Raw genomic sequence first — 21733 nt, 5'->3', positions numbered from 1 at the left:
TTACCCTTTAAACCCTGTTTCTAATTGTCTTCAGTTCAGTCTTTGATTTTGTCTGTTCAAACTGCTTGTTCCCTCCGGCACAAAACTAGACTTATATAAGCACTGTTTATAAGATTAATAGCTCAGCAGCCACCTAATAGAGGTATTGCATCACAATTGATTCAGCGGATTTTGCTGTCTTTTATGAGGCTTTTATCCTGTAAATAGCATAATGTATGTTGCAGTTGAGCAAACTTGGCACTTGAAGCCGCTGCAGAAAGCTTAGTGCTAGTGACGCTGGTCGTTTAGAAGGCTTATTCATGTGCCAACCACCTCTACTGTGCGGTAGAATGACAGACAAAATATTAGTGGTGTCTAAATAGTAAGTTGCAGCTTGTTTTTGTGCATAATTTGCATCTCCAATTGTCTTTGAGTTGAAAAATCCTTCAACAACCCCACTGCTTCTTCTGTTGTTCTTCACATCTCCTTTTCTATGACAATTACAGACTCAAACTGAGAAATCCACGAGAGATTTGACTCAACAGTGTGCTTCATGAAAAAGTACCTTGCTCAGATAACTGTTCTTACAGTCAGATGATGACGGTTTGAGCTCTGTTTTACACTGGTCTGTAACTTTATTATTATGCTGAAGGAAATGTGGTTGCTTTGCAGTCAGCCATTAAACACATAAATCACAGGAATACACAGGTGACGAGGAAAAACAAACACCTGGTCCGAGCACCGAGTTTTGTGAGGAAAAAAATGTGTCTGCGTGTCAGTAAACATGTGATACGTTTAAATATATATGTGTAAAAATATTCATATACTGTGCGAGTGAGGAAAACTGGTGCAGACTTTGACTTACTGGGTATCACAGGCACTGCCAGTCTGTCTCTCAGGGCTCAGAGCCATTCATATCTCACTGCTGGTCCATAACCATTTCCTCTTATCTCAGCCGCTTCTCTATAATCTCTCTCTTTTGCTTTTTTTCCTTCCTAATCCAATGATTTCTCTCCCAGGGTGTTAATTTGCTATGGTGAGGATCAGGGGGCCAAAGGCTCCCAAATAATGTCAGTGTCCAGGGAGGTGCAATATGTATGCATGTGCACGATGTGAAGTGTGCGTGTGTGTGTGCGTTTTGATGTTTGTTGTTTGTCTGGTGTTGCAAAAATCTGCACTCCAGTGACTGGCTGCTGTACAAACCATGTCCATGTCCTCAAATGTCCTCAGATGTCCTCAAAAGGATCGGTTCACTCAAATGACTGACTAACTTTTAGTGCTATCTAGCCATGCAGATCATTTTGGTTTTAATTGCCCACATTTAGAGATATGCTTGTCTGAGATCTTCACCGTGTGGTGCTCGCAGGATTGTAATTACATAAAAAAAAAATAAAAAAAACTCGACAGCACTGTTTCTTCCAAGAAATAGTGTCCCCAATACCCCAGTACAGTTTTTGGTGGAACTACTTTCTACCAAAGAAAAAGTCCCTGTTCAGGGTTTGTTCTGTGGATTTTCCAGAGGAACTGGGACATGGTCACTGGAGACGGATGTTCCTGCTGAATTTTTTAAATGTAATGTTTCAATCCTGTGAGCAGCACACAGGAAATTTCATTTCCTATCCATGTATTGCATCGGAGCGGTGACACAAAACAAATAAGAGGTGGAGACCTCAAAACCTGGGCAAATGAGACAGCAGAGAAGTGACTTCATGTTCGCTTGTAATTTGGATGGACGACTCCTTCAACTTCTCAGTATTCAAATCTTAAAGGGATAGTTCGGATCATGCGAAGTGGGGTTGTATGAGGTAATTATCCATAATCAGTGTATTCAATACAGTAGATCACTGGTTCCCTACTGGTCCATCCACAGGGTCCAGATTTCTCCCTAGTCTTTAGTTCAATGTAGTCTGGGGCCGTTAGTGGCCGTTTTGGTAAGGAACCGGAACCAGGGAGAGTGAGACAGGATCCGGAATTCGATGGATGCGCCTTTCTGTCAAAATAAAAGCACCAAGCTAATAAAAATGCGGTGAAACTTTTTAATTTAAAGAATATAATTTACAAGAAAAGCCCCAAGCCATTAAGTTAATCGATTTTCTTACACCCCTCATCACCCCAAATCGATGGTGCATCAGAATTTAAAGCTTTACTTTGGTGAACACGTTTATTTTGGTGAATTTGGTGAATTCCGGATCCGCTCTCTAGACCGGAAATTCAGAGTGAATAGAAAACGCGAGGCTAGTTCAATGTCGTTGTCGTTGTTGTAGTTCAATTTTCCGACTTGAGTTTGGCCATGTCGTCAAGCTAGTTTGCTGTCTCTGTAAAGTATCTGTCCATTAGTCACTTACTCTACAACAGGAAATGGCACTTCAGAATAAAAGCTCTGCATCAGAAATTCACTAAAATGTGTTTTTTTACAAACTTGACATGTTTGTGAGTCACTTGCGGTCCATTCAGAATTGACCCGCAACCCACTTTTGGACCGTGACCCACAAGTTGGGAACTACTGAAATAGATGATAGTCGGCATGCCCGCAGTTTGTAGAAGCAGGCAGGAGTACGGCCACAAAAGCTAAGCAATGTACTGCTGTGGACAGGGGGCAGCAGCAAAAATATTTTTAGTCACTTAAAAAAAAAAAAATCAATATCAGAACAATATTAAGTGTACACTATATTTAGAGAACTTCTCAGAATCAGAAATACTTAATTGATTCCTAAAGGGGAAATTGTGATTCGTTACAGCCGCTCCAATGTTTAGACTAGAGAATTATAAGAGGTAAAAATAAAAGTATGAAACAGAAATATTTGAATATAATGCAATAAAATAAAATAAAATAGAAATAAAATGTGCCGTGTTTAACACTAGTACTTAAGATATTAAAAATGTTAAAAATAAAATATATATCGTCACTGTGCTGAGGCTGTATGTGTGAAATGTATCTACAATAATATATACATTAATAGAATAAAACAAGAATAGAATAAGAGTATACATAAGTACAACAGTACAGTTATGTGCATGATAAAGTCATATAATGAAAAATATTGCAGCAGTTGAATAACTACACCCAATAGATCATTTTGAGTTATAAATGCAGTAGGTGAATAAAGTCCAAATGCCAGTCTATTGACTCCAAGAGGCTGACACACATATTTATTGCTTAACCTTGCTGTCAGTCAGTGATTTCTGACAGGACAATAAAGCCGTATATCGCTCTCTTCAAGGCCAGACTCCATTCAGAAAAACAGTGATTTAACATCACTGAACACAGGAGCTGCTGGTGTACCGCTGCCTCGATCCCTTGTTTTTTCTTGTGTTATTGTGTGATTTAAGTACTCAAAAGCGTTAGTGTGGAGTCGCCAAAGCCACACAATAACACGAACACACTAAATGATCAAAGCAGAAGTAGACCAGTAGCCCCTGTGGCTAGAGGCTAAAATCACAGTTTTGTCAATGGAGTCTGGTGGCTATGACGTGAGCATAAGATGGGGAACTGAAGCCCATCAGAACATGCTGCACATGGCTTAGCTCCTGTGTCGCTAATACTGCCACTTCTCCAAACTGGAGGGCGTGCCAACTGCCATCTACTGCATTCAATACACTGACTGTGGATAAATACCTCATACAACCCCGAAAATCCTTACTATCCCTTTAAACATTTTGAGTTGATGGATGCAGGCACACATCCAATACACCGCCCAAACGGCCAAATCTGCACCATCAGCACATGCAATGATACCGCTCTAACCAGGTTCATTCTGTCTGTTGAATATTGGATGAGGCTGAAGCAGCCTTCAGCCCTGCAGCAGGTCAAAGAGCCAGATGTGGCATGAGCGATGCTGAGGCTGATCCATGTTCCTGTAAATGCTGCTCACTTTGGGTCTGAGCACGAACTGCAGCTCTAGGAACAGAATGAGTCAAGTTTTCTGGCTACGGCCGAGGCAATCGTTCACCTGCCTCCCCCTGCTCCCCTCCTCTCCTTCTCCCTCGCCCTTTCCTTCCTCCTCGGTAGCTCAGGCTGACAGTAGACACTAGCCAAAAGGTCAAGTGAACGGAACCTTAATTTTGGCTGCAGCCCCTGCAGACATCCCGACCAGAGGTTATCTAATCTGGATTTACTGCCTCCATGTTACATTTATGAGCCCAGATAGATATGTTTGCTTGAGATTTCACTGATAAGCCGAAGGAATATCAAAAACTCACACTCCAATTCTCCCGTGAATAGCTGCATCCAACTTTCTCCCTCTCCTGCTCACTCGTGCTGTCTCTTCCTCCCTCCCTCTCCCTCCCTCAAATACCATCTCAGACTCCAGAAATAAAATCGGAAGAGGATCCGCTGAAGGGCACTCTTCACATAGAGCGATTAAGACGTTTCTGGCACATTCCCCTGCATCCTGCTTTTCCAGTTTGAGAGGTGAAACAGAGTAATCTCACGCTGCATTGGCTCCAAAAGACAAACCAGGCTGAATAATTACACAGAGCAGGACAATAATCAACAGAGTCCTGACTTAAAAAAATTGTCTTTCCAAACTGCTGACAGCTTCCCCGTCACGTTGGCCTTACTTAGCAGTTAGCGTTGAGGCTGTGCAGCCAGAGAGAAATATGACAAATAAATTCAATTATTCCATGAAAAAAAGCGAGTGTCAGTGTTGACGAGGAACATTTGATGAAACGTCAAGGCGACCAGCGAGACGGAGTGTTAATCGGGCCCAAGCCGGAAGCAGTAGGTGGCAGACTTTCGGAGGAAAGACATCTGATGATCTTTAATGCACTCCTTACAAGGTGTGAATCTCCTCTCTTTGCGGTGGTGGCAAGCTACAGCCACTCTACTAGGAGCTGCTGGCTGGCGGAGGTGTGAATGAGAACATGAATGTCATGCCTACGGGCTCTGGACCTCACAGAACAGCCCGGTTTTATTGTCTCCGAACTGTGGATGCCAGCCAAGCTATTGTGAGGGGCTGCTTTAATGAAATCCAGCCATTTTCAGAGCGCCACACAACCAGAACAGGGTGTTTTATTTGGCTTGCCTTATGCTGCAGGAATGTTAAATGGTCAATAACGTTTCATGTCAACATTTCCAGTTTAAATCTGGCTGCAGAACATGCTGCGGTTCTGAAAAGATCTTGTTCTGGGGAGCTTTAAACTGAGTAATTCAGTAAAAGCAGTGATCGCATTGATAAATCCCATGTACAGAAACACTGAGTGAACCTGCTGCAAACTCTTATCTGCTGCTGCTGCTGCTGTGCATGTTACTGTAATTCTGAGGCACCCCTGGGGCAAAGTAGGGCCATGTCCCCCCCCCCCCGCCCTCGGTATTAAATGCATTTTTCCCCCACTTGCTCTCCCCTTGTACACACCAGCTCCAGTAGCAGCTCTTTTTCTCTGCTCCTGCGGCAGCTCGACTCCTCTCCTCACCAGGGATGTATAAAGAGCTCACTCTGGAGCTGTTGCTTTGTCTTGTGTGTGACAAAACATCTCCAGCTGAACAACCCACAATCTTGACATTATGAAGAAAATGGCCAAAAAGATATTGCCTGGCAAGATTGGCTCTTGGGGTGAGAAATAAAGTATAAACAAATAAAGAAAAGAATAAAAAGAATAAAGAAATAAAGTTTGAGTAGGGCCCCTTCACACATGATTTGAAGCTAATGCAGTGGTAGAGGAAGTACAGATCTTCCAGTAAAAGTAGTATTAACTTTGCATGGTCATTTGTTGACGAGCTGCAGCGCGAGCTTTAGCTTCAGACACTGTTTGACGTTTCGGAGATGGGTTGCTAGCCTTGCATCTGCTAATGTGCTAACAGTTTTCTCTGATAACTTAAGATCCAGACGTCCAAGAGGTTTTTATCGGCAGCATAAGTTTCAGCAGAGGTCTTCTCGTCTCTAAAACAGAGCACGTTATTTACCCGTGAAAACACAGAATGAACAGTTTCACATTAAAAATCTGCGTTTGAAGATATGAACGACTAATTCTACAGAAACAAACTGACCACAATTCTTATTTTCAGGTGATCATACACAAAAGAAAACATACTTTTATAGCCAATATATCCCTAAATCCTACACACTGGACCTTTAACCTCAAGATATCTGAATGAAAATGGGTTCTACAGGTACCCACAAGTGTCCCATAGACTTGAGAAGGCTTGTTCTTGGTAAATGTTTTGCTCCTAACAATCAGTTTACTCCAAATCAAAGCTGTATATTGATCTTTTTGAGGACGAGGACAAGGACAGGAAGCATATTTGAAGAACATGAATCGTTAACATGTAGAGATTCGTAACACATTAAAAACAGGATTGTTGTGGAACTCAAAACATTAATTTGACCGGCAGTAACCTATGTGCATCAAATAATTTGTAGTATTGTCTGCAATATAAGAAACTGAAGTATATCAGTATGTGATTCCTTCACTCTCATACTGACATAGTTTTCAGTTAGCTTATGTACTTCAACAGCATAATCGAATTCCTGATGATTCTGGGGCTGCAGCACGTGCAACACCAAAAAATGTGTTCTGGGGGGCTTTAAACTGACTAATCAAGTAAAATAAAAGATCACAAAAATAAAACCTGTGTTCAAAAACAGTGGAGTGAATCTGCGGCAAAGTCTTGTCTCAGATACCCCACTGCTGCTGCTGCTGCTGCTGCTGCTGTGCGTGTTACTGTAATTCTTGACTTTTCAGCCTTTACATACATCAGCACTTGATTACAGATGATGAAGTGGACAAAGAGGCAGGCTGCAAAAGAACAGAGCCACTGTTTAAGGCTTCCCTCGTACAGCGCATGTATTTAAAGGTATAATAATGTGTGTGTGTGTGTGTGTGTGTGTGTGTGTGTGTGTGTGTGAGCGAGACACAGACACAGCGTGAGCCAAGCTGGACCCCTGCGTCTCCTAGTCATTACAGCTCATTTGTCTGAGTGCTATTCCACTTGGCTGGGTTGAGTTAACAGTTTGCCCTGGCGCTCTCCACCCTCCTCCGAGCCGAGCACAGCGACACATGTGGAGAGAAGGAAATGGGATCGCGGTGTGTGCGGTTTGTCCGGGGGGGTGCGCGTGCACGTACACACACAGAGCACCAAAGGAAACTTTTCTTGTTCCTTAACAGCACACATACACACATACAGATCAGAGCGCATCTTTCGACTCAAGACAAAAAAAGGTTTGTGGGTAAACTCCCAGCACCAGCGGCTGTTTAATCCCCCCGATCCCCTGGAAAGTCTAATGACAGCTAATCAGATGCACATCCACACTCTAATTAACCAATTAGCAGCTAATGGATACACATACAGTACGCAAAACACTGTGGATTCATTACGAAACACTCATAGTTTTCACTTTACCCAAGACTCTTTTCTGGCCAAATGAGGAAGACAGGAGGCTGTTAATGATCAGCTACCTGCCCCTCTGCTTTCCTGGAAAGTTCAGCACTGCAGCAGGAACATGAGGTATAGTAAGAAAGACATGAGGTAAAAATAAGAGGCCCTAAAATTAGTGCACACATACTCTGTCAAAAAAAAAAAAAAGCAAAGCAACACAATAACGCCATCTGTTCCCACACATTCACACAAACACTGAAGCATACTGAGCTCCTCTTTATGTTTAAAATTAGGTTTATGTTTGAAAATCACACACAGCCAATTTCTATACTGAATATCTTTTTTTTGCTCCTTAATTAGCATCTAATAAAACTAATGGGCAGAGCATCCACTCAGTAAAAACGCTCCAGAATGCAAAATAGGTGCAAAGTGAGACAGAGGGGACGTCTCATTCTCAGTCAGCGAGGCAACTCAAAAATAAACTTTATGTCATGGTGGTTATTCAGACTTTATGACTCTTGCCTCGTCGTATCAGTGAGAGAAAACGAGCTCTGTCCAAATGCTTCCCCGCATTGTAATACATGTATTTTCTGTTTTAAGCCGCTCCCATTAACTCTGCACAGCAGCGAGTGAAACAATGTGGCGACAGGCCAGGACCTGTCAAGAGTGAGTGATATAAAACTCAACCATCAATAAAAAACTCGGAGCGATTAAGTAAAGAAATAAATGACAACAATGCAGCACAGCGGGGTTTTATATAAAGAAAAAAACCTGGAAAAAACAAGACAATTAAAGCGAGTGTGGAAACCATCTGGCTGCTTCTATTCAGCCGCAATAGAAATAACTTTTTTAGAGCTAATGGAGCAAGGACTCATTAAGACGTTGGTCTTTTTTGCTACATTTAAAAAAGTTCACGCTATTCCATCTTATGAACACATTGCAGAGTGTATCTTCATAGGCCATTAATATTCATATTAATGTTTTTTTTTTATTCTTGACAAGATAAATGAGCCTAATATTAACATTCTTCCAGATTTTTCACAGTTGTAATGGAACATTAAAAGCTGCTATTATTAATATTTCGGTTTTATCAATGGATAAAATGACCTCCTGTGTTGTGAAAGGTGTCACTTGTGGTGAAGAACTCAGAGAGGTTTCACATTACTTGATTCTCTTGGCTCTACTTTTAGCTCGTAGGTTTGGTTTTATGTAACTTTACTGCTCTAAATTCACTCTTAGCTCTCACTAAAAGAAGAGTGAATCATACATTAGTCACTTAAAACACAACTCAAATGAATTCAAATTATGTAACACACATTTTCTAACTTTGCACACCAGTTTTATATGTTGTATTGTTGCTTAAGGCACATGTTTTTATGTTTTACACCCTTAACACACTCAGCACATTCTACTTTTTAATATTTTTAAAAATTTTGCAGAGCTGGAGCATCAGAGTGACGAACGAAATGTAATGAACCACAGTTTCATCACTGGGGATCAATAAAGATTGATGGTAGATAGATAGATAGATAGATAGATGCTGGATGTGTTTGCCACTGTTAGTTCACATGCTTGCCATAACAACTTCAAGTGACATTCGGCTCATTTGAGACGAGCCAGGTCTGTGCAGGGTTGATTACCACCACCAATAGCTGCACAGTGCACGCCAAAAGGGTTCTGTGTCCGACTTGCTCTGACATCATGCACATGTGGGCAACAATAACCTCATGAGATGGAGGTGGACCCAGCTGCTCTCCTCCGACTGCAAGACCCAAGTGTGGCCTGATCTCAGAGCTGATTGGCTCTTGACCAAAAACACCACGTTTTTTTTTTTTAAGAAAACCCAGATTTTTTGTGTAATTGTAATAATTAACGCTGCATTTTAGGCTACAGTATTAGTCATATGTTGTGCTGTGAAGATGCAATGACAGTTTAGTCTGTTACAAACACATCTTGTGTGACTGATAGTAATATTAATAAAGGTTATAACTCTGTTACAGGTCGCGCACAGATGGATCAAACAGGATGTAAATATTTATGTGATCTTCTGCACATTCCTGTTCATGTTCGCTGCTCTGCCTGTCTTAGCTTATAACACATACATTGGTACTGTCGTGTATGTTGGATTATAAGTGACACAACATTACAGAGCAGACAGTCACTATGACTGTATACAGTCTGTCCACTGACAAGTTTACTTCTCAAAGGTTAAAAGTCCCACACAGTTTGAGCAAAACTCCTTACTCCTTCCTTTAGGGGACAAGCTGTACATTTTGGGAGATGTGATTATTCACTTTCTGGGGTAGAGATAAGGCTCAATAAAAATCATTACACACAGAATCCTTGCAAACTGAGACAAAACTAAAAAACATATTTCCTCCTTTGCTTCTTTCCACTGACGTCAGCTCACTGGCTGTTGCCACTTTCTCCCTGTGTCTTGTATTTGGCCTCGCAGCTGAAGGGGCTGAGCTGTCCTCCTTCTCTGTCTCTGTGCAGTCTTCATCCTCTATCACATCCTCCTCATCATTATCTACCGGAATATTTCTATCTGACCTGCTGAAAGTCGGGTATCTGAGTTATGAAATGAAACTGTGAGACCTGTTTCTCTCTCATGCTGTATACGTGTCCTGCAGGTTACGCCACATTTTCTTGGTCAAACAACTTTGTCTGGACTTTTGACGCATGCAAAAAAAAAAATGCACCAACTCAAACCTGTCTCATATTGTAAGAAGTCAGCTTCCCGTGACTTTTTCATTAGAAAGCAGGTATAGACGATACATGAATACTGTGAATAAATCAAAACACTCAGTCCACAGAGAAATGCACACAGTTTGTATTAAGAAACTATGCCTTTAAACGCACCGTCAGGATTTCTGTGAATCTGTGATGTGACAACTTCACTATATAGATTGTTTCAAACTTGACACATAACCATTCTGGGTCCTTCTGTATTTCTTACTCAAATTTTTTGCAGTGTATGTGAATGACATCAGCTGACAGGAAGTAAACATGGACCCAAGCCGTTGCCTAGCAAAGCATTTCCAACGAAACGGTCTATAGACCAAATAACCATGACGTCATGGCTAACAGCAATAGTCACTTCAGGGTACAGTGCACTCACGTGGAAGACCCAGAAACACTGACCAATTAAACATAGTGCCTGCTTCGGGGGGGGGGGGGGGGGCAACATTTGGGTGTGCCAAGACTTTTAGACATGAACACTGATACAACACTCATATCTGTCCAATAAATATGGGCCTACCGTGCGTTCATTTTGTACTCGGAGGTCGGAAATTCCCAGTTCAGAAACTCAAATTTACGAATTCAAGATGGCTGCTGGTCACATACATAGTGAGTAAACACTCTGCTAAAGTACCGTTTATAGCAATTTTATCTTATTTGTTTTACATTAGTTCAGCCATACCCATAGTACTGTTCAATTTTTATCTGTGGGCATGTTGCTATGCTGTCTGTATGTGCAAAATACCACATAGAGCGTTGTTATCAACTGATATTGCTAACAGTGGCTACAGCTAGCCCAACGGTAGAATGGTAACGTCCATGTTTTTTTCCGACTTGTCCACCGTTGTCAACTAGGATGCAAAAACTGTTGTCAACTCGGAGGTGACATCATTCCCACTTCCGACCTCCGAGTACAAAATGAATGCACCACTATAGACAGCAGACAGTTAGCTTAGCTTAGCATAAAAGCATAAAAACTGGAAGCAGAGGAAGGTGACACAATCTGCTTCAATCACCTCTGATGTTCACTAACGACTGATGATGCCGTAATATTGAAATAAAAAAAGCTTGCTTATGTGTGTTTGTTAAAAATAAACATCACGGATACATCACTGTTGTTCTTTGTACTCTCAGTTGACCTCAACACTGCAGTATTGGTTGGCCTTTGCTAATGAATGCTAAGGCAACACCTGCACTGTGAGTCTAACCTGTTAAAGGACGTTAATTAAAAATCTGTCTCACAAAAGTAAATTAAATTTCTTGGCTGAAAAAATTTAATTCAACTCACATTTATCACTAGTAAAAAGGCTGAATGTGTGAGGCACTCAGACATTTGTCCAAGCGCGCGCACACACACACACACACACACACACACACACTGAATGAGCACAAACACCCCCACTATAATACACACACATATGCACGCGACTCACAAGTTCACAGATTGACTGCGCTCAGCAAGAAGTGCTTCACGGATGGCAGTTTTCCTTTCTTTTTCCGCTTGACAGACTTATCAACCGAGCTCAGGTGGTGCCCCATCTGCTTGCGCACATTTAAAATACGCACACATACACACACTCGCACACTCACTTACTGCTTACACAAGTAGACACATGCTCAAGGAATAAACTCAATCAAATGTCTGCCCTTCAAATTTCATTTCTGATCCCCCTGGCTCCTTCTCTCCCTCCCCCTCTCTGACCACATCCCGACCTCTCCTCCTGTTCTCCCGCGTCTCTTCTCTTTCTTGTCCTCAGTGCACCAACCTCACTCCCCGGCAACCTCAAACTCTCCTTCCAGGCTTTTTCTTTATCTTTCTTGCTGTCCTGCGCGTACACGTGCTCGCCTCCACCCCGCAATCCCAGCGACCATGCACCCTGCTGTGCAGAGCCCACCCTGTCCAGTGCAGCAGATGGCAAAGCACCACATGCATGCACACAGACAATTACGACCACTGACACACACACAGGCATAAAAAACAGGCCCACAGAATACACACACACTACTACACAAATTGTCAAAGCACATTGGTATTTATCTGTACAGCGAGTACAGTGCGTCAGAACACTCCGTTTTACACACGCAGATAAAACGCTCAGCCAAAATACTCAGTCATAATAAGAACTGCAGCTTCAGAGGAGTTCAAAACTTGATCGAGAAAACTTACATATATTCCTCATTCACAGAGCCATCGGGGCATAATGCATCATGAATGTATTCATCCCGGCAGCATTTATGCATTTATATAATTCTGTTGTACAGAGCCACGAGCTGCCGTGAATCAATACACACTTCAGCCTGCATAATGGGGCTGTAGGATGCATAAGATATGCACATTCCAAACACAACAAAATGGGCCTTGACAGAAAACTGTTTCAAGAAACTGCTGAGAACAAGAAGAAAGCACTGGATCCAGGATGAGTAATGGGATGATGCTGAGCGCATGGAACACCACAAATGTCTTCTCTCAAGAGGCAAATGATTTTTTTTAGCCTCAAAGCCTCACGCGACTGCGTTACAGGTAATTAAAGATGCAAAAATATTAACATAATTCCCCCGAATGTTCTGACGATACCCCACGCACAGCAGTGATTCTCTCCTGGGTGCTGGCTGGTGGAGGGTAGAGCCCGAGAAACCAAAACCAGAACTACCGTCTCATGCTTGTTTGCCTACTTGTACTGTATGTATCCATGTCTGTCTGGACTCATATGTAGCCATGACGGAAGACAATGCTTAAAATATGGATGCTGCTGCAAGGAAGCCGCAAATTGTAAGACGTGGATGCTTCACACACACTTTCAACCCGGCACCACAGATCTAAACAATCAGCACAGTTTCAAGCTTAGAGTCACCAAATTCAGTGTCTGACCAAATGTCTCCTCTTCTGTTCCTGAGTTCTGACGTTGGATAATGTGGGAAAAAAGGTGTTTTTCTAGAACGTTTCGATGTCACACTGAAGTTGACCTTTAATTTAAAATGTCATGAATTCTTTATCTTATCCTGTTAGAGATTTTTGTCATAATAAGCCCATGAATTTTTGAGTTATGACCAAAAACATGTTTTGGGAGGTTAAAGTGACCTTTGACCACTAACATCTAATCAGCTCGTTAAGTCAAAGTAGTTGTTTTGGCCAAAATTTAAGAAATTCCCTCAAGATGTTCTTGAGATACTACATTCACAAGAATGGGACGGCAGAGAGACGGACAGCTTCAAAACATAACGCCTCCAGCTATGTCTGTCCCTGACGTGAAGGCATAGAAATCCAGCGCACGGCAGGATACTATGATTGACACTAACTTATTAACAGTTGATAACAGATTACATTAAAAACAAAAATGACCAAACTACATGTTTCCCACGTTGCTTCATTAGATTCGCTCTGTGCTTGATTTCTACCAGGTGCGCCGTCAAATACTCAGGTGCTGATCAGCTGAGAGTCCGACAGGTTCACTTCTAACACTACAAACACTATTCAAAAAGTCAACTATAATAGAGAATAACAACTATGACTCGAATCCACCAGTAAAACCATTGCATTAAACCTGTAAATAACAACCCCTCCAAATGTTTCCCTTTCCTTTCGTGTAAAGAAGTCAAAGTGCATTTGGAACAATTTGTCTGATTTCCTGCTTTCAGTCAGTCTACTACTACATGTGCATTTTTCCATACATGTCTACACCTGTAACGCTAACATCAACACACCAGACTAAGGTCCAGATCACACAGAAAGGGTTTTGCAGGTTGCAAAATACGAGGCTATTTATTGTTGCCAGGCAACCACGGCCCTGCCTCCTAATTCTAACCTTCCCGTGTAATCAATCTGCTGTTTTTTTAATTCGTTTTAGTTATTTCACAGTCATTAGTGTGTAGTCCCTGACATGTTGAGGCAGAGGGTGCTGTCTGTAGCTCTGGTTGAGGGTGAGAGGCTGTCAGCAGATAAACAGAGATCTGTGTGGGTGCATGAGACCCTAAAAAAGAGGCTGGATCATGGGGAGTACCACCAGTTGGTCCAGGAGCTTCTCCTCCATGATGGATGTTTCCAGGCATATTTCAGGATGACTCAGGGGCTTTTTGACAACCTGCTGTCTATCGTCAGGCCGTATAGCTCTGGGTATCCAGCAACCGCTACTATCTCTCAAATCATCTGATTGGACAATGGGGAAAAAAAAGATGACACGGGGTGCTTTTCCACTTTGAGTTTAAGTTTTTTAGACTTGAGAAGTTCAGAGCACTCAGGCAAAAATGCCAAGCGCCAAGAGCGCACAAATGTGAGGCACATCACAACTCACAAACAGTGAGCAAAAGCTTCCTTCTGATTAAAAACAATTACAAAGAGGCGCCTCCAGCCGCTAAAATGCTTTCTGTGTTCAAGACTCACACAGATTAATATATTCAGTCTCATACTTGCGTTTGGTCTTCGAGCTAGTTTACTGTCTCTGTAAAGTAGCTGTCTGTTAGTCGCTCAATCTACAGCAGGAAATGGCACTTCAAAATAAAAGCTCTGTGCTGGAAATTCACTGTACTTTAAAAAGAAAGTGTGTTATTTACAAACTTGACACATTCAAGACTCACTTGCGGTCCATTCAGAATGGACCCGCAACCCACTTTTGGACCATGACCCACCAGTTGGGAACCACTGCAGCAGGCAGAGTATGATTTTTCCACAGGTTACCTGCCTTATGTTGATACAGTGACAGTGTCAGGACATATTATTTAAAAAGTTATTTTTATAAAGGTTAACAGCTACAGGTTTGATGTCATAGTACAAATTATGGCTAGTCCATCTCCAGTACTACAGAGGAAGAGTAGATCCAATTCCCTAAATGTTTGTTTACCGACAAATAAACACACTGGCTGGACAACAGTGCTGGCTAGTAAACCGACCTCTCCATAAAGTGCCATTTGTTAGGCAATTATCTTTATTCCACCAAGCAGAAAATAAGTTCTGCGCAATGGTAAGGTGTGCTGGTGCGGAGCTCATAATACCATGCAGACACTATAATTAGGCGGCTCTTTACAGGAGGAACGAGTGGGGTCCTGGCCGACCTGAGGGAAAAATCTAACAGCCAAAAGCAATTTGCAGGCGCCTTCCAATTTCCATGAATGATTCTTTGAATTTAATGATGTAAACAAACATGGTCTTCAATGGGTTGGACATTGGCGGCGGTCGGACAGCGAATGGCTGGCTGGTTGCTTAGAAATGGAGGATGGACCCGACTGTGCCCAGCTGGTGTAAAAAAGTTGTTAGGAGATGTTTATGTGCTGGCTTTTGCTGTAGAAAAAAAAGAGCCTGGTTCAGTAGCCTGCAGATGCCCATACTGGTTTAAACTTTTCATGGTAACCTCAATCAGGCTTGGCTCAAGGAGCCGTTTGATTGTGGAAAGAAAAACCTGTGCTGACATTTGGAAACATGACCTGTTGCCCGAGTGTACTTTCAAGTATTTGCAGTAGTTTTGTGGAACAAATTATGGAGTTCTAAAGCACTGCTTTCCAGTTGTGGGCTGAAATCAATACAATGCAATGGCAAGTCAGGGTCTCCTTGTGGAGCCCTGACCTCTCTGTCACCTCGTAGCAGTAAAATATGAATAGTGGATATGTGTGTGGGTGCATGGATCCTGGCAATGTGTTCTGGGTCAATTGCACTGGTGGGTGGCAAAGCATGTCACAGCCACCTTGTTCTCGGGTCACGCGGTCCAAAGATGCTGCACATCCCTGCTCATGTGTGTGAGTTTGTGTTTACCAGCAGAGAGCCTCGGCCGAGTCCTGGGCGTCTGCATCTCTTGCCGCGCGTGGGGCAGCATGTGATAGCGCTTGGCCTCGTTGACCAGATCGCGACAAGCCTCCGACGACTTGATCAGCTCTTCGTTGTCCACCACGTTAAGCAGGTAGGAGGGGTGGATGAAGGGGAGGCGCACCACCGCCAGCAGATCTGATAAAGTCTGAGAAGACAGCAGAGAGGAGGGGGGGAGGGGAGGGAAGACAAATAATATGATTAGAGGTTGAAGGCAATCAGTTGGCGTCGCTTAGATAACATAACAGAGACAAAAAAATATAGAAACAAAAGCAAACAATAATAAAACAGTGTTTGCAGACGTTTGAATTAATTTAGACTGAGTGAAACTGCCAGGGATGATCAAAGAGGTTTTATATGAACAACATTAAGCAAATAGCACAGTGGATCATAGTCAGTAAACACAGACACGCACATATTTCACAAAGAACAGTTGGATTAACTCCCAACCTCATTATGAATGTTTTTCTTAATAATATCATAAAAGAAAAGCAACTCTCATGTTTGATAAATGCCTGCGCTGTTAGACTGAGGAAAGCAGCGACACCATTAAATTGGTTACAGTCAATGTCAGGCCCTTAAAACTCAACACCCTGCATGTGTCAGATTTCTATTTCTATACTTGTGCAGGACAAAATACCCACACAAGGATGAAAAGACATGAAAGCATATCTCAGACGCAGACAGTTTTTTTATGTATGCGTCATGATGGGCGCGTTTCCCTCTTGTACATTTCCAAACATAACTTAAAACAACTCTAGAGACTTCAAATTCGGTCATTAAAACTTATTCATCGCCGAACAAGAAGCCACAAATAAACATTTTGCAAAGTTTTCAGTAACATCCGCTCACCATCTCACTTCTCATGCGTGCATTTGGTTGCGCTGCGAGAGCTGTGACAAGACAGCGGGGGAGCATCTTACCGCTTCTTCCACCTTCTGCTTCTGATTTTTTCCGGCTCCAAATTAAATCTTTCAGACAGCTAATGTTCTTCTGCAGCTAAATTAAGACCCAGTTCTGGTTAATCACAACCCATTCAAGCCAAGAGACGATGCAAAAGATGCTACGGCACCATCAGGTTTTGGGATCCAACAAAAAAATAAAGGCTGATTTTACACAATTACGGCATATAATTGGCACCTCTTCCTTTGAGGTGTCTTTTGAGGTGAGGATTTGAGCATGGTGATTAGGCTTTTAGGAGATTTAATGTCGCGGAGTGAACCGAAAATTATGAAAATCCTCAACTGTGGCAACACAAATATTTGTTTTTGTGTGTATGTTTGTTCCATTGCTGGGTGTGCATACATTTAAACGTGTGCTTATACTGTATAGGTGTTCAGCCACAGAGGTAGGACAGGCAGTTGCCATGGCAACCTTGTCTATAGCTCTGGCTCCTGAATGTGTTTTTTCTCTTTCCACTGTGTGTGTATAAGTGTACTGTATGTGTGCCAGTCTGTACCCCCATGGGAGTCTCATCTATGCCGACAGTAAAAGCTGTAAACAAGCTTGGACAGAGCGACAGAGAGCTGGGTGGAGGTTGACCCCGCCGACCCCTTCGGCTCAGAGCGACGTGACCGAACCGCGCAGGGGGAGAGAGCGACAAAACAACAGACTCAGAGAAACATCATTCAGGGGAGAACAAATAATAAGCTGACACTCTGCCTAAGCATCTCTCTCTCCCACCTGAGGCCTTTTTACTCTGGCATGTGTCCCATTTGTTTTCTTCCCATGTCCTGGGCACAGCTGACCAGAAAGGAAGAAATAAGACAGCGGAGAAAGGAACAAAGTGGATGAGAGGAGAGAGTGGCGTGAGAAGGACGAGAGAGTGAGGGGCTGAGAAAAGAGGAAGAAGAAAAGACAAGATAAAGTAAACTGAAGACAAAATGAGAGGACGGGAGAGAGGATGCGACGGCAGGAAAATCTGCTGATGACACTTCCTCGCAGCAAGCGTGCTCCAAGCCAAACGCTGTCCTGCAGATGGGACTGTCTATTTCCCCCCTCCACAAACGTACACAGCTTACCCAACAGTTTATCAAACAAACAGCTCAATACCCACATAAACATCAGCGGTTGCTCCCAGCGCCTCAGCCTCAAATGCAGCATGAAGGTAAAGCCAAAGCGAGCTACTTAGCATCCTGAGATATTCTTAAGGGAAGAATCACTAGCTCAGGAGAAGATACTACTTCCAATTAAAGTCCCCCCACAGTGGGAGATTTGCCCCAGTAGTTACTGAGTCATGTCACACTCAAATGGAGGAGACTTAAGGTTCAGGCTCTGCTTTTCTATTACAAGCTACTTTTCTCCAGGTTGGCAACAATCTCACCTACTTTGGTCTCATGACATCACATCATTAATACCAGCGGATGTGGGCACATTTTTAAAACAGATATTTGACTGTAAATCATTTTTAGAGAAATACCTTTGCTGGATTTCAAACAGATTTGAATCATTACAATGTGACTAGTATGTGCAAATGAACAGTGAATGTTTCTAACAACTAAATTCCCTGACGTTAAAACAGGTACACCTTGTTAGTACCTGGTTGGCTTCAGAATTGCCTTATTCTTCCTGGCATAGATTCAACAAGCTGCTGGAAACATTCCTCAGAGACTTTGGTCCATATTGACATGATGACATCACACAGTTGCTGCAGATTTGTCGGCTGCACATCCATGATGAGAATCTCCCGTTCCAGCACATCCCAAAGGTGCTCTACTGGACTGAGATCTGGTGACTGTGGAGGCCATTGGAGTACAGTGAACTCATTGTCATGTTTGAGATGATGTGAGCTTTGTGACATGGTGCGTTATCCTGCTGGAAGTAGCCATCAGAAGATGGGTACACTGTGGTCATAAAGGGATGGACACGCTCAGCAACAATACTCAGGTAGGCTGTGGTGTTTAAACCATGCTCAGTTGGTACTAAGAAAATCTCCCCCACACCATTACACCACCAGCAGCAGCAGCCTGAAGCGCTGATACAAGGCAGGATGGATCCATGCTTCCATCTGAATGTGGTTTTTCCAATCTTCTATTGTCCAGTTTTGGTGAGAAAACTCGTGTGAACTGTAGCCTCAGTTTCCTGTTGTTAGCTGACAGGAGTGGCACCTGGTGTGGTCTTCTGCTGCTGTAGCCCATCTGCTTCAAGGTTGGACAAGGTGTTGTTGCTTCAGAGATGCTCTTCTGCACACCTTGGTTGGAACCAGTGCTTATTTGACTTCCTGTTGCCTTTCTATCATCTTGAACCAGTCTGGCCATTCTCCTCTGACCTCTGTAAACCCTAGAGATGGTTGTGGTGAAAATCCCAGTAAATACTCAGACCAGCCTGTCTAGCACCAACAGCCATGCCACATTCAAAGTCACTTGAATCACCCTTCATCCCCATTCTGATGCTCGGTTTGACTTCGATCTTACTAACCAATCAGAGCATGTGAGCGGAGCTGGAGTGGAAGGATTTTGTACTGAGCGAGGAGCGGCTATTTTTTTAAAAGGTGGAGCGGAGCCTTATCTCTCGCTCCAATTTCGCTCCACCCAGAATGCATCTTTGCACCTGCGCACATCCACGCTATTTTCTTTCAAAACTATGGAGTTTACTGTGTACTTCAGAAAAGAAACTGAGAAGAGAAGCAGCGGTACCTTGGAGAACGGTCCCTAACCGTGGGGAGAGGCGAGAGGGCTTCCCCGGAGAATCTACCAAGCTCATGTTTTATTTGTGAATAGAAGATTACAGGTTTTTTTTTAGCGTAGTGGTGAGCAAGTGGAGTGGGATAAAATTTATGATGGAGTGGAGCGTAACAGAGCGAAGAATGTGCAGAACCAAGTGGAGCGGATGAGCGGCGCAAAGTGACAGGTCTGCAAGCGAGGAGCGCTCACATGCTCTGTAACCAATAGCCAAATCCTCGTATAAATGCAGCTGAAATGTGTGGCACGTTGCACTGTGCATTACGAAAACTGCATAGAGTCCAGGAACTTTTTAAACACAAGTTAACAAATGACATTTATTTACTGTGTATTAAACGTTGAGAGTCATCTCCATTCAAAAACTCTCCAACCTGGGTGTACATGCAAATTCACTTACACAAACACACACATGCGTCCAGGCTTCTTAGGATCTCCTATGCGCCAAACTTATGAGGAGCCTAGGCACCCCTCTTCTTCAGCCAAATGAAAAGACATCCAGCTGGCGAAAGTGGGTGTAAAGGCTCGGGCATACTTTTCACGGAAAGCTGTGGACATGTACCGGTCGCGCTCAGTGACTCTGAGAATGTAAGTTTGCGTGTGCGAAAGAGAGAGACAGGGAGAGCTGATTATAATCAGAGCCGCTGGTTAGTCTTAGTCTTGCATGCTGATTCCAAGTCCTCCTCTTTTTCTCTGGGTATCTTAGTAAGTTTTACCAACTACGTCTAATCACACTCTTCCCTAAAATTAATTGTGTTAAACTTTACTATACTTGCCAGCACCCAGACCTTCCTGCTTCTTTGCCAGCAAAAATCTGACAGATGACACACTTTGCATCACCCAGTTGTTATTCGCTGGCTTTACGGCTGTTGCTCAAACTACAGGTTATACTTCCTAATTTCTGTATGCCCACAGCCACCACAGACACAAAGAGCACAGAAGCGGATCAAGAGAGAACTCAGATGAAACTGTATAGTTAAGCAGTGGTGATCAAATATGAACCAAGATTCTGTTACTGTTTTCAGAAACATATTTTAGTGTACTGTTTAACTGTAATACAAGAAGTTTGTTGCCTAACTCGTATCACGCTTGGATATATAAAGAGAACTGGATACAGCTTTAGAGGCAGGGCTCCGTTCCTTCCTCCACCTGAACAGCGCAGTACTAATCTTTCGACCACTCAAAGCGTTTTTTACATAACGAGTCGCATTCACACACTGGTGGCCGAGCCTACCGTACAAGATGCCACCTGCTACACAGCTTCAACACACTCACACACAGGTGGAACAGCCATCAGGAGCAATTTCAGGTTCAGTATCTTGCTCAAGGATCCCTAGGCAGGCGGACTGGCTGAGCTGGGGATCGAACCACTGATCTCCTGTGCCACAGCAGCCCCTCTAGAAAGGGTCAAATCATGATAGTGAGCTAAACAATTTCACTGGTGGTGTAACGTTCTAAAAGTTTTCCACTGATTTACAGATGTCTCCTTTTCAATGTAATCCAGTGGAAAAAAAGTCATTTTCGGCCACATGGCATCACTTTACAGACCCGGAAGTTGTAATCCCAAGTTTGGCTACTATCTAAAATTGGCTCCAAAGCTCAACACTGTTCCTGAGGGCTTGATGCTACGTCACCCACCAGTGGGAGTGTTTATTGCTCCAATGCAGTATAATACACTCTGTTGGTTGCAGGTTTTCAATCTCTTGAGCAAAAGCAAGTCCCAAGGCCCTTTTTCTCTGTTTCCTCTGGTCATGTGGCACCAATTTCAAAAGAATTTGTGTCTTTCTACTGGCCAGAGAGCCCTGTTTGGTGAAAATACTTCCAGCAGTAAAACACTTCTTTAAATCAGTACAATCTGAGGAGGAAAGCTCTCCATGCTGTTGTATTTAAACTCAGATCTGGCTCATGAGATCATACGTGAGCATCTGCAGGTCGTCTGAAATAGGTCCACAGCTGACCGCTCTGACCCTCAGAGCTAAATTAAAGCTGTATATGGGGCAGTTCCAGCCAGGTGGTGCCCTCAGTGGCACAGCAGAAATACATGTGCAGAAATGTCTGGGAGGTGGATGTGGGAAACCTTGCTCCTATTTGGAACAGACGGTGGACAGGCTAGAATTCTGTATTCGGTCTTCTCATGTTGCGTGGTTTTCATCCAAATATTCAAGTCTCTTTTACAGTCCGAAAACACGCAGCTCAGATGGGCTGGAGAATGTATCTGAGTGTACAACT

The 21733-nt window shown here is 43.0% G+C and overlaps 1 protein-coding gene across 7 annotated transcripts in view; it reads right to left on the bottom strand.

Annotated features, from left to right (window-relative positions):
* LOC125897062 (kelch-like protein 29) overlaps window positions 1-21733 on the bottom strand; it is a 425780-nt gene that overhangs the window by 93375 nt on the left and 310672 nt on the right. For all 7 annotated transcript variants that reach the window (XM_049590111.1, XM_049590112.1, XM_049590113.1 and 4 more), the window contains one exon: window positions 15777-15975. In XM_049590111.1, the coding sequence (XP_049446068.1) occupies window positions 15777-15975 (199 nt within the window). The remainder of the gene's footprint in view (window positions 1-15776; window positions 15976-21733) is intronic.

This window comes from Epinephelus fuscoguttatus, linkage group LG11, assembly GCF_011397635.1.
Source record: "Epinephelus fuscoguttatus linkage group LG11, E.fuscoguttatus.final_Chr_v1".
Classification (NCBI taxonomy): Eukaryota; Metazoa; Chordata; class Actinopteri; order Perciformes; family Serranidae; genus Epinephelus; species Epinephelus fuscoguttatus.
This window is presented reverse-complemented; position numbering and strand designations above follow the sequence as displayed.